This window comes from Protomyctophum bolini (genome assembly GCF_963924005.1).
Source record: "Protomyctophum bolini genome assembly, chromosome: 2".
Lineage (NCBI taxonomy): Eukaryota > Metazoa > Chordata > Actinopteri > Myctophiformes > Myctophidae > Protomyctophum > Protomyctophum bolini.
In genome coordinates, this window is record NC_137863.1 from 8751552 (window position 1) to 8765858 (window position 14307).

General features: G+C 42.7%; 1 protein-coding gene across 4 annotated transcripts in view; it reads left to right on the forward strand.

The window, feature by feature from the left end:
• Positions 1–14307, forward strand: part of LOC308328306 (histone deacetylase 7-like) — a 66439-nt gene that overhangs the window by 21172 nt on the left and 30960 nt on the right. For 2 of the 4 annotated variants that reach the window (XM_080782074.1, XM_080782077.1), the window contains exons 2-8: positions 7146–7330; positions 8209–8296; positions 8554–8686; positions 10042–10127; positions 11444–11560; positions 12099–12211; positions 13281–13379. In XM_080782074.1, coding sequence (XP_080638200.1) covers positions 7146–7330; positions 8209–8296; positions 8554–8686; positions 10042–10127; positions 11444–11560; positions 12099–12211; positions 13281–13379 — 821 coding nt within the window. Of the gene's footprint in view, positions 1–2194; positions 2215–7145; positions 7331–8208; positions 8297–8553; positions 8687–10041; positions 10128–11443; positions 11561–12098; positions 12212–13280; positions 13380–14307 lie in introns of those variants that run through there. The other 2 variants (XM_080782076.1, XM_080782075.1) reach the window with 2 other exon arrangements.

The window sequence follows — 14307 nt, forward strand, 5'->3', positions numbered from 1 at the left end:
ACACACACACACACACACACACACACACAGTATGCACTAGGCACACACAAGAAAGAGATTGATACTCCAGCTGTTCGGAAGCAGAAGGACAGAATGTCCCCAACAGCTGTGAATTCCTCTCTAGATGTAAGGATGAGGGACAGAGATGAGTGGAGAGAGAGAGAGAGAGAGAGAGAGAGAGAGGGAGGGATAGATGGAGGGCCATAGTGAAGGTTGCTGGCACGGAGGAGAAGCTGCTCTTGCCGTTACAGTTGTCGACGTGCAAGTGGGTGGGTCTGTTTTCAAAGTGGTCCGTTTCAGAGCTGTGGACAATGGATTTGCCCTGAGAGCAAAAGCCTCTTGTTGTCCACCAGGGCCAACGGACGTCAGCCAGAACTCATGATGCTCATAATGGAATGAAAGCCTGTCACTAATAATCATTTTTATAATCCATTAACCCATTCTGACCTGAGATCAGATTCATACGAAGTTTCCGCTGGACACACACTGGTCTGATTAACCCATTCTGACCTGAGATCAGATTCTAAAAAATGTCAGTCGTTCTTCGATAAAAAAAAAATAGCAGACCTACAAGCTCGTAGCGCGCCACTCGGTGGCGCGCTATGAGCTTGTAGATCTGCTATTTTTCAATAGCTAAAGCATAACATAAACACCAAAATGGGTTCCCGTTCAGAATAGGTTAATCTGTTGATTATTTGGTTTCATAACTCAATGATTATTTAATGTTATTCGCCGCTTAAAGTCTCAAAAATATTTTGTCCCCTACCTCCTTTTTTCCCCTCTAGTCTACACCAAATCTCTTAGCTGAAAATAGCAGATATAGAAGCTCAAAACACGTTCCATTGAAATGTGTTGTGAGCTTGTAGATCCGTTTAGTTTGTTTTTGCAGAATGTATATTATAACGTGACCAGAATAGGGATGCTAGGGTTCGTGAGGTTAATTTAGAATCATAACATGATGGTAAAATAATGTCATGAGGTAATACAGTAAATTATTGAAAATTAGTTTTTTGCTTCATTTAGATAGTAGATAGATGGACAGGAAACTGATGCCAGAAGGTAGAATGCACAAATACACAACGCCGGTCTCCAGACAGAATTGACCCAGGAACATTGTTCTCATGTACATTGTCAACACGCTATCCAGTCATCTTACTGTACCAACGTGCCCCAGATTGAAGATTTTGTTTCCACTCTCTACCTTTCTCATACGCTCTGCTTTGTTGCACATACCATATAATCCAGTATCAACCCGTAGCCTAGCCACAAGTATTTATGTATACAAATAGTAACTAGCACTTAACCTAATGTGTGACTTCCAGTTCCAGACCTACCCGATCCAATAACAAAGTAAGGTTCACACAGTCATACCAAACCAACAATAAACAGAGTATTCTTCAGGGGCCATGGAGTGGATATAAATACGGCTTAAGACATATGTAACTCTCAGGGTAAAAAAAAAAAAACAAGCCAATGAAGCCACTCAACAAAAATAGAAGCGTCTGCTTGCCTAAATGAACCAAGAGGATGTTATGGTGAAGACTAACTTTAGAAAGAGGAAGTCAATGCTGCTATGTGAGCGTACTGTATGTGTGTGGTGCATGTTTCTATGTGTTTGTGTGTGAGTCTGCCAGTGGATAGTGCATGCTGTGTGTGTGTTATTGCAGCAGTCTCCAAAAAGAGGATGATGGTTGTGAAACGCATATGCTATTACAGAAACCAGAAGTTTGTCTCCTGCCTATTTTTAGCACCACAATGCTGAAATGTGAGAGGCCCGGCCAGGAGGAGAAGATGATTTCATGCGCTTTACATTCCAGATCGTATCGCTTTGTTTGCATTTCATTGCATCTCACTTGCAGAACAATGGCAGCGCAAAGGAAGATTCACTCAAATAACATTTGAGTGAATCTATATCAAAATACCGGAATTAATTATTTGTGAATGTGATGTCATGGCAAAGCCCAATTAAGCCAGTGAGCAAATGTCCTGTCCTGCCAACTGCCAAGGCCTTTAATTGAAACGTTGCTGGGTCAAGGTGAAAGAAACCTTAACTGTTCTCTCTGAATGCATTATGCATCGAGGGTCCTGTGTCCAGTGCTATACTGAATGAGTTACAATGTTTTCCCACATGCAAAATCACTGATGTTGTGGATGGACTTGAGCAGGCAGGACAAAAGAAGGCGGGAAAGAAGAACGCAAGGCAACACAGAGCCAGTAAGTGTTGACGTGTGTGTGTGTGTGTGTGTGTGTGTGTGTGTGTGTGTGTGTGCGCGCGCGTGCGTGTGTTAAGTAAAACATTTTAGAGTCTGTGCTTTACTTATTTTTGGATACTTTATTGTGGAGACTTTAACTCCACTACAATTCTAAGACAAATATTGTACTTTTGACTCTACTTTTGACTATACTTTGACTGAAGTACTATGTGGGGTGAGCACTTTGCCCACCACTGCTCATCACACATCCACTTGTGAATGTGGTGCAGATACTGTAGATTGTGTTGCAATAGGTTCTCTGGTGCGTTTCCTGGGTAAAACACCGCAGGTGGGTGGTTTCTGTTTAGATGACAAATAAAACCAACTTCATGATCGTTTCCTATCTGGAGTTCTTTAAGCAGGCCTATTTGGCAATTGCGCTTGCCAAATAGGCGTATCAGTAACCCCTTCTAACACTGGTGTCCCAATTTGGGGCTTGTCATTTATAGATGCCATCGAGCTATCATCCCGATTCTAAGGCCTATCATACTCCAGTTTTAGGTGATAAGGTGACCACCGAAAACTACAACATGACATCACGCCGCGGTGAGAAGCGACTCACAGCTAACCCCAACACATCTCTCTGTTTCTACTAACCATCGTTTCGGTGGTCACATTTTCACGTAAACATTGGAGTATGAATAGGCCTATAATTATAGGCCGTGTTATAATAACAATTATAACACGGTTAAGGGTTAAGGGTTAAGTTAAGGGGGGCACAGTGGTACAGTGGCCAGCCGGGGCGCCTTATGGAGGGGAAAGGAATAACGTGTTCCTTCCACGCGCTACGTCCGGCCCAAGGAAGCTGGTCCGGCCGGGGAAATTCCCCCCTGTCAGGTGAAAAGAAGCAGCTTGGCCTCCTCATGCATAGAAGGAAGCATGAGGTCAGTCCGCTGCCCCCTCAGGTTGGCAGAGGAAGTGTAGCGCCCAGGATTACATTAGATAATTGACACTGGATGGAAAAAAGTGGGTTGCAAAATTGTGGCATAAAAATTATAAAAGAGAAATGGGTAAAGTTTAGGCCTTTTTCTTCAGGGTCAAGTTTAGAGTAAGAGGTATGTTTAGGGATTAGAGATCAGCAGATGAGCTTTTTTCCGTCACCCGAATCCGCGTGTACATAATCATAATCCGCCCGTTATCCGACCGCAATTTATTAATTATCGGTAATCCAATGTATTAATCCGCACCACCCGCAATCCACTGCGCAGGGAAGCGCCCAGCGTATATATAGTATAGCCAATCTACAGTACAAGCTCACAACGTACGGTGTCACTGTGACGCGCTGTAAAGCGCCTTGGATAAAGGCGCTATATAAATGCACCATTTACCATTTACAACCCGCTGGTCTCTATTAGGGATGTACTGTATCCGATTGGGTACTGAAGGTTTGCTGAGCACCAATGCTCTCCCCCAACAATACTCATACTGACATACTGTACGACACACATTCATACTGTGCACTGAGCAGCTCCACTTGGAGCTTAAGTGCCTTCTTGCACCAGGGCAATTCATTGGTGGGTAATTGAATTGAGGGTTGAGTGCTGCTCTTTGACTTCCACGCCCTGATTTGACCTGTTCTTGGGGATCGAAACAGAACTCTGTTCCATCGGTTGATTAAGTGTTACTGGAGATGCTCCATATTGGTTTCCTCGGGTTACAACGTCAAGTCTCAACCTGGCAAGGTAGGATTCCTGTGACACCAGAAGAGATTTACAGACACAGAACACAGAGAATCTGACTCGCTGTTGTAAACCACTGGGCCCCAAACGGTGTGTCAGAGGCAGGCGGGGCGTTACCATGTCTATGCTCGGACGTAGAATATAGATATACGCGGGTCTGTGAGTGTGAGACAGAGAGACACAGAAAGAGAGAGGGAGAAAGGGAGAGAGAGTGAGACAGACAGACAGACCCGTGTGAACTGAGGGGTGCAACTATACTTATATTGTTATAGTTACTGTACTGGGCTATGTACTGTATTGACCTCCAGCCTTCTCGCGTCTGAAACGCTCGAGAAATTACAGAGTTACCATGTTGCAGCTTTCCGTGCTCAGACAGACACGCTGGTGAGACCAGCGGTATTCTGTAGTGTTGGTATAGGCCAATCAGAGGCAGGCGGGGCGTTACCATGTCTATGCTGGGACGTAGAATAGATATACAATAATACAACGCCACAGTGACGCACATGTGCAAAGTAACAGTGTACTGTATGGCTATACACACCCAGCAAGTCAGCCCATAAGATGTTGCTGGTTGGGGCTATCGGGAGGAGTAATCGTACTGAAAACAGCCAGCTTACAGAATGTGATGTTATCCTCACTGTCAATACTTCCCTACTTATTAAGTCCCCCCCCTGTTGTTTCATGTCCTAATGGCATGTCAGTCTCACTTGACCTACAGTAATAAGAGCGTGGGAGTGCTTTCCTCTTCAGAGGAATTCTGTCAACCCGAAAACGCCTTTGCAGACCTCGATCTCTCTCTCTTTCTGAGTCACTTTCACTGAGTCTGATCATGCTGGGCCTCTGGCAGCAGGCAGCTGAATCAGACCTGGTGTGTTGTGCAGACCTACATCCTACATGCACTGCACATGCAAAGCAGAAATGAGTTCCAGGCTGTTTAATACACATCTGAAGGTTAGAGTTAGTGGAATACAGTACAATACAGTACATTCCTGTAACTAATGGAAACATTTACTCAGAGTTGGTACTGTATTGCAAAAGTTGACCGTTTAAACAGTGCACCTTTTGAAAATATTGTTAATTTCATTGGAGACCAGTAAGAACTAATATAAATAATTGATCCTAAAGGCTTCCAAGAGAGAACAGTGTGAACTTGGCTTTGATGTCAATAATGTCTTTGTTTCAACAATGTCTCAGGTTCACGTAAACAATGATGCTATCGACACATTGACGTGTTAACAACCGAAGGTCAATGCCGATAGGATAGGAGTGTGTGTTTGTCTTGTGATGTGAGATTAGTTTTGTTGTCTCTGCGACTGCGAGGGCATTCCTCTTACAGTGGTGTCCGCAGAGGATAATGCAGTTCTACAAGGTGTACCAGTAAAGAGACCTAGATACTCGTCAAGAACTATGTGAGTAATGTTGATGTGGTGGCACAGTCATTCAGACATACAAGTTCAGTAAATTTCCATATTCCCTACTCTCCCCCTTCCCTCCCTCCTCCCCTCCTAGAGGGAGTACGGTAATAAGGTGTCTCCTTGCATGCTTTATCCGTCTCCTCTTTTGTATCAGAAGTGAGGCATTCCACACAAGACTATTGAACGTATGTTTATCCCATTCTGACCGGGCACCCATTTTGGTGTCAGCATCGTGTTATGCTTTAGCTATTGAAAAATAGCAGATCTACAAGCTCATAGCGCGCCACCGAGTGGCGCGATACGAGCTTGTAGGTCTGCTATTTTTTGAAAGATCGAAGAACGACTGACATTTTTTTAGAATCTGATCTCAGGTCAGAATGGGTTAATCAGACCAGTTTGTGTCCAGTGGAAACCTCGTATGAATCTGATCTCAGGTCAGAATGGGTTATTGGTTTCAAGTGTCAAGTCACGTCGCCACGTGAAACAGTATCGAGTTGTCTGTGAGCTTGCATTATGTTTTTGTCTCGCCAAATATGATTCATCAGAAAAGAGCTTGAGGAACTTGGGTTGATATGTTTCCACACACACACACACACACACACACACACACACAGTATGAGTTATCATTTGCCATTGTGTCTGTTCTCTATCTCAGAGGGAGAAGTTCAATGTTAGGTCATAAGAAGTGTTTTTAGTTGACGCACAGATTTTATACTTAACACATTCTGACCTGAGATCAGATTCAGATGAGGTTTCCACTGGACACACACTGGTCTGATTAACCCATTCTGACCTGAGATCAGATAAAAAAAAATGTCAGTCGTTCTTCGATTTTTCAAAAATAGCAGACCTACAAGCTCATAGCGCGCCACTCGGTGGCGCGCTATGAGCTTGTAGATCTGCTATTTTTCAATAGCTAAAGCATAACATGATGCAAACACCAGAATGGGTTCCCGTTCAGAATGGGTTAAACATTGCAAGGTAAAACTAAGTAGTGCATACCTGCTATTGCCTCTGGATAACATACAGATCAAACATTCTCTTAACTTATACTGCACCTGTTTTTTGGTTATGACACTTTGGTTTGATTCAGTTGCCTCACTCTTAGGAACAAAATGTAGCCTATATGTATCTACTAAAACCTGAGAGGAAGATGCCAGACCCATCTATCAACCTCCTGATTCTCGCGCGCACACCACCACTCAGTTCAGATTTTTTGTATTCGTTTTTCTGAATGTAACTTGTTTGGAACACAGCCAGTTAGTTCAATTGAAGCAGCAAGACTTGAATGAAATTAAATAGGACTATAAATATAACACAAGTTCAAATGCAGTTGTACACATCTAGGCATTCTACAACCATCAGTCTCAGGCATGTTTACATGATCTCCAATGTAAACATCTGAAGTGTTGCTGGACTCATTCAGTGATGATTTGTGCTGGGTGTTGTCTACAGGGTCAGGCCTTCCATTTGAAAATGGTGCAGCATAGGGGTAGGGGTGGATTTTGTTGTGGAAAAACATATCACAAAACAATAAATGCGATTAGAAATGTAATAAATGAAAGTTGCTAAAATGAAGGTTCCCTGGGTTTAGGAGGATTGTCCTCCCATCACCCAAATAAATCCAAGCCCCACTCTGACACTAATAGACACTAAAGTTCAATTTCTGTGCCAAATCCACAACATTAACAACATAAAAAAAAATGCATTCCTTACATTTTAACCCTTCAACAAATTGCATGATTGATCACTGACTGAAGAGCATCTCTTTCTCTCCCTCTCTGCCCCTCTTTCTTTAGTGGATGTGACAGTCACCAATCAAGTTGTGTCATCGGTAAGTGGGGAGCAACCTATGGACCTGAGTGTCACCCAGAGGTTGGTTCGTCCTGGCCTGGACTCTGCCATGCTTGTCCCCCACCACCCCTTCTTCCTTGGACCCTTCTCTTCCCAGCCTTGCTCCCAGTTTTCTCAGCAACACTTACAGGTAAGGGCATACTATATTCCCACAATATGAGTAAAGCTTCAAAGAATAAACGTGTCTTCGGTACTATAGTGATAACTCCCTCAACAGCTCCCCCACCAGCCAGAACAGGTCATTCATCACTGCAGCACACACATGCACACGATTATGTTTGTTGAAAATAGTCGATCTACAAGATCACAACGCAATGCAACATGTTCTGATCTGCTATTGTTTTCTGAATGTTTGCCTATTTTGGACAAATGTTCGCCTGTTATGACTCCAAAATTGAAACCTTATGGTTCATGTGGTTAATTAATAATTGCATCACTCTCTTCAACAGGCTGAAGTCAGAAATCAGTTGTTGTATTTTAGAAAGTGACCACTTTAGTAGTAGGAGCAATGGTCAAGAAGGGTCTCATGGGAATGTTTTCCAGTTTATGGTCATGGAATTCCCATATCCTCCCACTGCAGATCTGGGACTGGCTGAATAGTTGAATCATACAGTGTACAGGATGTGAATTCTTAAGTGCAAGACCGATTTTAAGCAACCAATAGAGCAAGCATGTTACTTTTATAATTTTAAGTCTTCACAAGTTTCAACATAATAATGCATTTTATTTATAAGGCACCTTTCAGGGCACTCAAGGTCGCCGTATACAACAAGATAAAAACAGTTAATACAAAACAACAGTTAAAAGCACTAGCAAAAAAGTACAGCTTGCTGCACAAAACACAGAGGTCACACAGAACATACTGTACTACTAAAAGCTTCATGAACATACTGTATAGCAACAATAGTTTGAGCCTTTCTGAATGGGCGGTCTCGTGCATACACCGTATGCTGTTGGGCTGTTGTGGCTCTCACAAGTTCAGCACCTATTTTACTTTGTGTCTTTCAGTACAACTTTGAACAAAGGCAAAGAGAGATGGACCGCGAGAATACAGAGGAACTTCAACAGCTGATGCACAAGAGTAAGAAGGAGCAAAGTAAGTAATGCGTGTTAACGTCCTCCTTAACGTAATGTTGTGGTTGGTTTTTGGTTTCTGTGGAACACCACATTGTGTGAAACTTAAGCTGGCTGAGGCTCATGCAGGTGTCATTCCTGTCAAGGAAAAACAGGCAGTGTTTTGAACAGTGTCATCATTATTCACTTTGACTGATGTGTGTTGTTGACTCAGGGTGGGAGGAATGAAGATGGTTTCCTGCTCTTGATAGCATGATTGTTTTTTTCATTGACTGGCAGGTGCAGTAGCCAGTCCCCTGGTGAGGCAGAAACTGCGGAAGGTATTGATGATGAAGAAGCATGCTGCTCTAGAGAGGAGTACACCCAACCACAACAGCTCTAACAGCAGGAGCATTCCAACAGGAATGTGGATGTAGGTGGATGCGGATTTATGCAGGATGTGCAGTATACTGTATGTGGGTTGATGTACAGTAGGTGAACGTGGATATTCAGTTAAGTGGACGTGGATGTACCTGTAGGTCCATCACACGCAGATCAGATCATACCCTGAAGAAGGCATTTTGGTGACGTTCCGAGCAAAAGTTCTGGGACCGCCCTTCCTAAACTAGGAATGATATCGAATTAAATTTGTAGCTATACCACCTCCCACTCCAAAGAAAAGTTTGTTCGTCAGAAGGAGTATACTGTATTGTGTTTTAGCCAATTGTATGGTGGGAAAAAATAAATGAAAGCAAGCATTTAAGTGACAAAACAAATGTCCATGCTGTAGCTGACTCTTTGTTGGTCCCTGTTGGATTGCTGTATTGTATTCCGCACTCTTTTCCATACACCATGGCCACTTCCAGAGATCGTTGAAGAATTGAAATCCACCTGAAATCTGTTTTTGGTGTTCCTTACATCAGGGGTTCTCAACGTTTTTGGCTGGGGACCCCCGGAAATTCTTGGGCCATGTCTCGCACCATGGCCCAATTGGATTTGAGACCCTATTTGCTGGTAGAGAACGCTGGATTAAATCATTCATCTGTGTTGTAGACCCATGGTATGAGGCACCAAGCTGTGTCAGTTCATAGCTATCTCTTCAGATAATTACATTTAAATGTCGCTAGTTGTCACTGCATTATAAACTCCACTAATGTGTAGTGAATAGTGTTATAGTATGGAAAATACTCTTGTTTGATAAAGCTCCTAATGTTTGAACATGTGGTGTTTACATTCTTGTATTTCTGTTAATAGAATTAATACAAAACAGATATTCTGGTTTTGTCATCGCTACAAAACTAATTTGTTTGAGAATCATAACATGCCTAGAAGAGATTATAGAAAATAGGCTAAGATGAACCAAAAATCTTGTTTTGTTTTGTTCTTTGCATGGCATAGTTCTACAAATCTACAAAAACCTTAAATACACTGCCAAGTTTTAAGTTTCAATCAGACATTTCCTTTTAACCAAATTTAGACGGAAGTAGACCTTCATTTGTAATTTATGCTGGAAAACAAGCCATGTTTGATGGTTAACACAATTTAATAAATCAGGTTTATTGTTAGTTGTCGCTGTGGTGGCCACTATTGCACACATGGATGATGGAATAGTTCTTTGAGGAAATAGTGCCACACAGAGACTCCAGCATGCTCAGTAGAACCACAATGCATACAAAACAGAACCGGATGGTATGCAGAAATGTTACTGTTTTACTGGATACCTTGTGTTAACGCCAACCGTCTCCCCCCCACTTATTTAATCCTTGATGTTATTATTGGTTTAACCAGGGAACTCGGCCGTGATCCTGACATGTCTCCAAAGCCACAGTCTGAATCCTGTGATGAAAGCAAAGGACGTGCCCTTCGTAGGACAGGTAAGGAACCTTTGGCTGCTATGATGGGGCTCCCTCTGTCAGGTACAGATGAGTGGTGATGGGGCTCCCTCTGTCAAGTAAAGGCCAGATGAGTGGTGATGGGGCTCCCTCTGTCAGGCACAGCCAGGCCAGATGACTGGTGATTTTCCACTATTCTATTCTCAGTGCTCAATGTAATCCGAGTTACTCAAGACTCAAAAATCGCAAGCGCTCCTCTTATGACAGCTTAACTTTGCGGGGTATCTTGGATACATGATACTTTCCAGTATCTAAAGGAAACTTTCATTAAGTTACCTATTCTGGATGAGGGAGAGAGGGAGGGAGAGAAAGAGAGGGAGAGAGAGAGAGAGATAGAGGCAGAGTGAGTGAGAGAGAGAATGGAAGTGTACTTTCGGCCAAGACAGGGGAAAGTCATCAAGTACCAGGCCTCCGGGGCGAGAAGGAGACCCAACAGTCATAAAAAAACAACAGTGCAAGCGAGACACAATGGCAAGAGCAGTTACATAACATTAAGCCGAGGTATGCGTAAAATGAACTGCGTGAGAGGCGCGTCCAGAGCAGGTCTACCAGGCTGTATGAGTGACACAAGGAGTGGTTGATCTGTTACAGTATACACTAACCATGTCGTTATTTACTGTACCTGTGTTGCATTAGCAACCGTCTCCTCAACTCCACAGACTGCTTAATGCACGCACGCACGCACGCACAAGTTTCTATTACTATACTTGTAAGGACATTTAAGGACAGTGATTTTATGAATGGCATTTTGTTTTTATATTACATCTACAGTGTATAAGAGAAAAGCCAAAAATAGCTGATCTACAAGGAAGCTCACAACATGTCAAGCAGCGACGCATTACAATAACACAAGAACACAGGCTCTCACACGCACACACTCCATCCTGCACTCTCAGCAATAACAATAAGCTGTCCTTTATCTGCTCTGAAACAGCTACTGTACTGGTCGATTGTTTTGTTTGGCCAAGTTGCAGCCCGACGACAATGTCAACACAAGTGTTTTATCCTACTGTCGCTGTATCACAAGTTCTTCATTGGGTTCACAATGCAGATTTGTTTCACAGGCTTTATTGTCATGCAAAATGAACCAGGCTTTATGATTTGAGTGCACAGTATTTATGGTTAGATTTTCTCTGGTCAATGCTGATCCGTGGTTGTGGAGCTTGCGGACAAAATTAACATTTCCTTTTCCTGTGTGCACACATATCTGTGTGTATGCGTGCATGCGTGCGTGCGTGCATATATGCCTTGTACATAACATGATCATGGATTTGTAATGTGTGTGTGTGTGTGTGCAGTGTCTGAGCCGACCCTGAAGTGGAAGTTAAAGAAACACATCAACACCAGGCAGAGTCCTCTACAGAGAAAGATCAGCGCCCCTCCCACCATCAGGCACAGGACAGGAGAACCCCTGGGTACAGTACCGCTATGTTCTACAGAACCTTTGCTGGATCAGAGCCCAATAGAAAATCTTGAAAGTGCAACATGGAAAACTGAAAAAGCCATGTTTCTATGTCAGTCGTTCTTTGATTTAAAAAAAATAGCAGACCTACAAGCTCGTATCGCGCCACTCGGTGGTGCGCTATGAGCTTGTAGATCTGCTATTTTTAAATAGCTAAAGCATAACGTAATGCTAACACCAAAATGGGTTAAGCATTATGTTCTACTTTAGATATTGAAAAATAGCAGATCTACAAGCTCATAGATTTTCAAAAATCTGGCCCAAATGTTTGAATATATTCTTTCAGAGCGAACAGTTTTTAACTCAAATCTTTGCTTGGGGGTCCCTGGAACCTGGGGCTCGGCGGGCAATTACATATATTTTGGGGGGAAATGTTTGAGAACCACTGACACAGGCTTTTCAGAGAACTGTCAAGATTTATAAGACATTTGTAGAATGGTCCTCAGGTCTAAAGTGGTTAACGAAGCAGCTGCTTGTCCTTTCTGTCACAGCAGACTCCTCCCAGAGCAGCGGCAGCACCCCAGCGTCAGGGGGAAGCTCACCCAATGACAGTCCCCTGTCAGACAGCGGGGCCCTCCCACTGACGGCTGGACTGGCCCATGAAGTGAGTCCAACTTTCTCCCTATGTTGAACCCCTTCGTCTCAGTAAGAGGCAGACGTCAAACCATTGTAAAACAAATGTGTGGTATCTCGGTATCCACATTAGAAACAAACAATGGCTCCAATGTGGATCTCTGACATGATGGGGTCAGCCTGTAACACCAGTCAACTATTACGTCAGATGTCCACAACGTTGGCCTATCTGTGACGTACAAGTCCACAAGTGTTTCAGTGTGATTGCAGCCCCATTGACTTACATTATAAAAAAGTTAAGTAAAATATTTCAAAAAGTATACAAACAAATGAGTGGAGGTACTTCTGTGGTAGCGTGGATACAAAGGTTTGGTGCTGATCGGACCACCAATTTGTGAGGCTAGTTCTGGACAAGTGCACAGACACAAACCCTGTAATAGCATGCAGCTAGTCTTGCAGAATCACAACGTAAAAGGTCCGCTGATCAATTAGGATGGTTTACGCCTATAAATGTGTAAACCTATACCTATATTAATGAATCAGGATCAGCTTTGAAAATCTACAATCTGTATAACATTTTCAGAAAGGAGAAAGGGGCAGTTATTCCATTGATTTTATGTCAGGTGGTAAGGTGGTATCAAATGAGTTGAATGTTCATTGGGCATTAAATGCAGTACAGTAGTGGTGGGCGATGTTTTAAAGAGGGAGATTTGAGAAGGCCACAATAGACCTTGCCCATGTTACTCGATCACTCCTTATCTAATTAAAGCATTAATATCAATCTGTGTTCCAGGTAATGCACTTGTATATTTCAATAGGCAGGCAGTTAGCAATGTTTTTTTAAATAGACATTTAGCCAGCTGTTAACTGATAAATATAGATTACCACCGAGGCCTGATAATGTATCTAAAGTGCTTTTTTATCATATCACATACTGGAAGGATGTATTTACAGTAGCCTATATTCGCAAGGAGTTCCAGGAGTTGTGCGGCATCAATGCATAAGTATTGCAGCTCCTTTCATCTCAGCATTCATAAACGTGTGTCTGTACCTGCCTCTCTCTCTCTCTCTCTCTCTCCCTCTCCCTCTCCCCCTCTCAGGCCCAGAGGCTTCTGCTAAAGGATGGCAGCTTAGCATATTTCACCTTGCCTCCCTGTTCAACCACTATGCCCACCATTTCTGCTGGACTACCCGCACAGGTCAGGTCATGATTCAAACCAGCTATTGGACACTTAACATAAAAGTCACTCTAAAAACTCTGATTGGGCTTTTTCTACTACAGAATAATGATAAACGTACAACCATCCATTTGTGTTTTGAGTGTCTGAATAGCCTTTATGCCACACGGTATTTAAAGGCTGCTGCGAGTTCTGTGTTTTCACTTTCATACTCATACAGTTTTAGGTGATAAGGTGATAAGGTGGTTAGTAAAAACAGAGAGATGTGTTTGGGTGAGTGGTGAAGCGCTTATCACTGTGGCGTGACATCATGTTGAAGTTTTCGGTGGTCACCTTATCACTTAAAACTAAGTATGAATAGGCCTTTAGTGTATGTGCCATTTCCATGTGGTGAGTCAGACATACGGTTAGTTGGTGAATATTTTTTACTGAGCACTTAGTCTTGTTTTATTATGTGATAATTTCACCTCGTGCTTTCCACCCTTTTACTCAAACTCTACGCTATTTCTAATTCATTTTCATTCATTCACTCAACATGACATCCTCTCCTCTCCTCTCCTCCTGTCATTAATCAGGGCTTGACATTAAGTAATAAATCTTTCCGGACAAGTGCATTCAAATTGTACCGTTGGTGTGACACTCCTAGCAGCCAACATTATTCTCTGGCATTTTTGTCTGGCTTTGAAATAATCACCATTCCAATATTGTTAATTGCCCTAGAATGTCTGCGATCTTACATTACATGTATAATTCCAAATACACAGCCATAGATCGGTCCTATCCACGCATGCTTAGCAGACTGACCACGTCGGCATTTAAACTTGTAGCACTGCATGTGTACTCCCCCAATAAGACTTGGGAGTCAGATATCGTCCTCTAGTTTAATATCCATTTGAAAGTTCTGGCAGAAAACGTGTGTCAAGTAAAATATCACCACTTTTCCATGAGG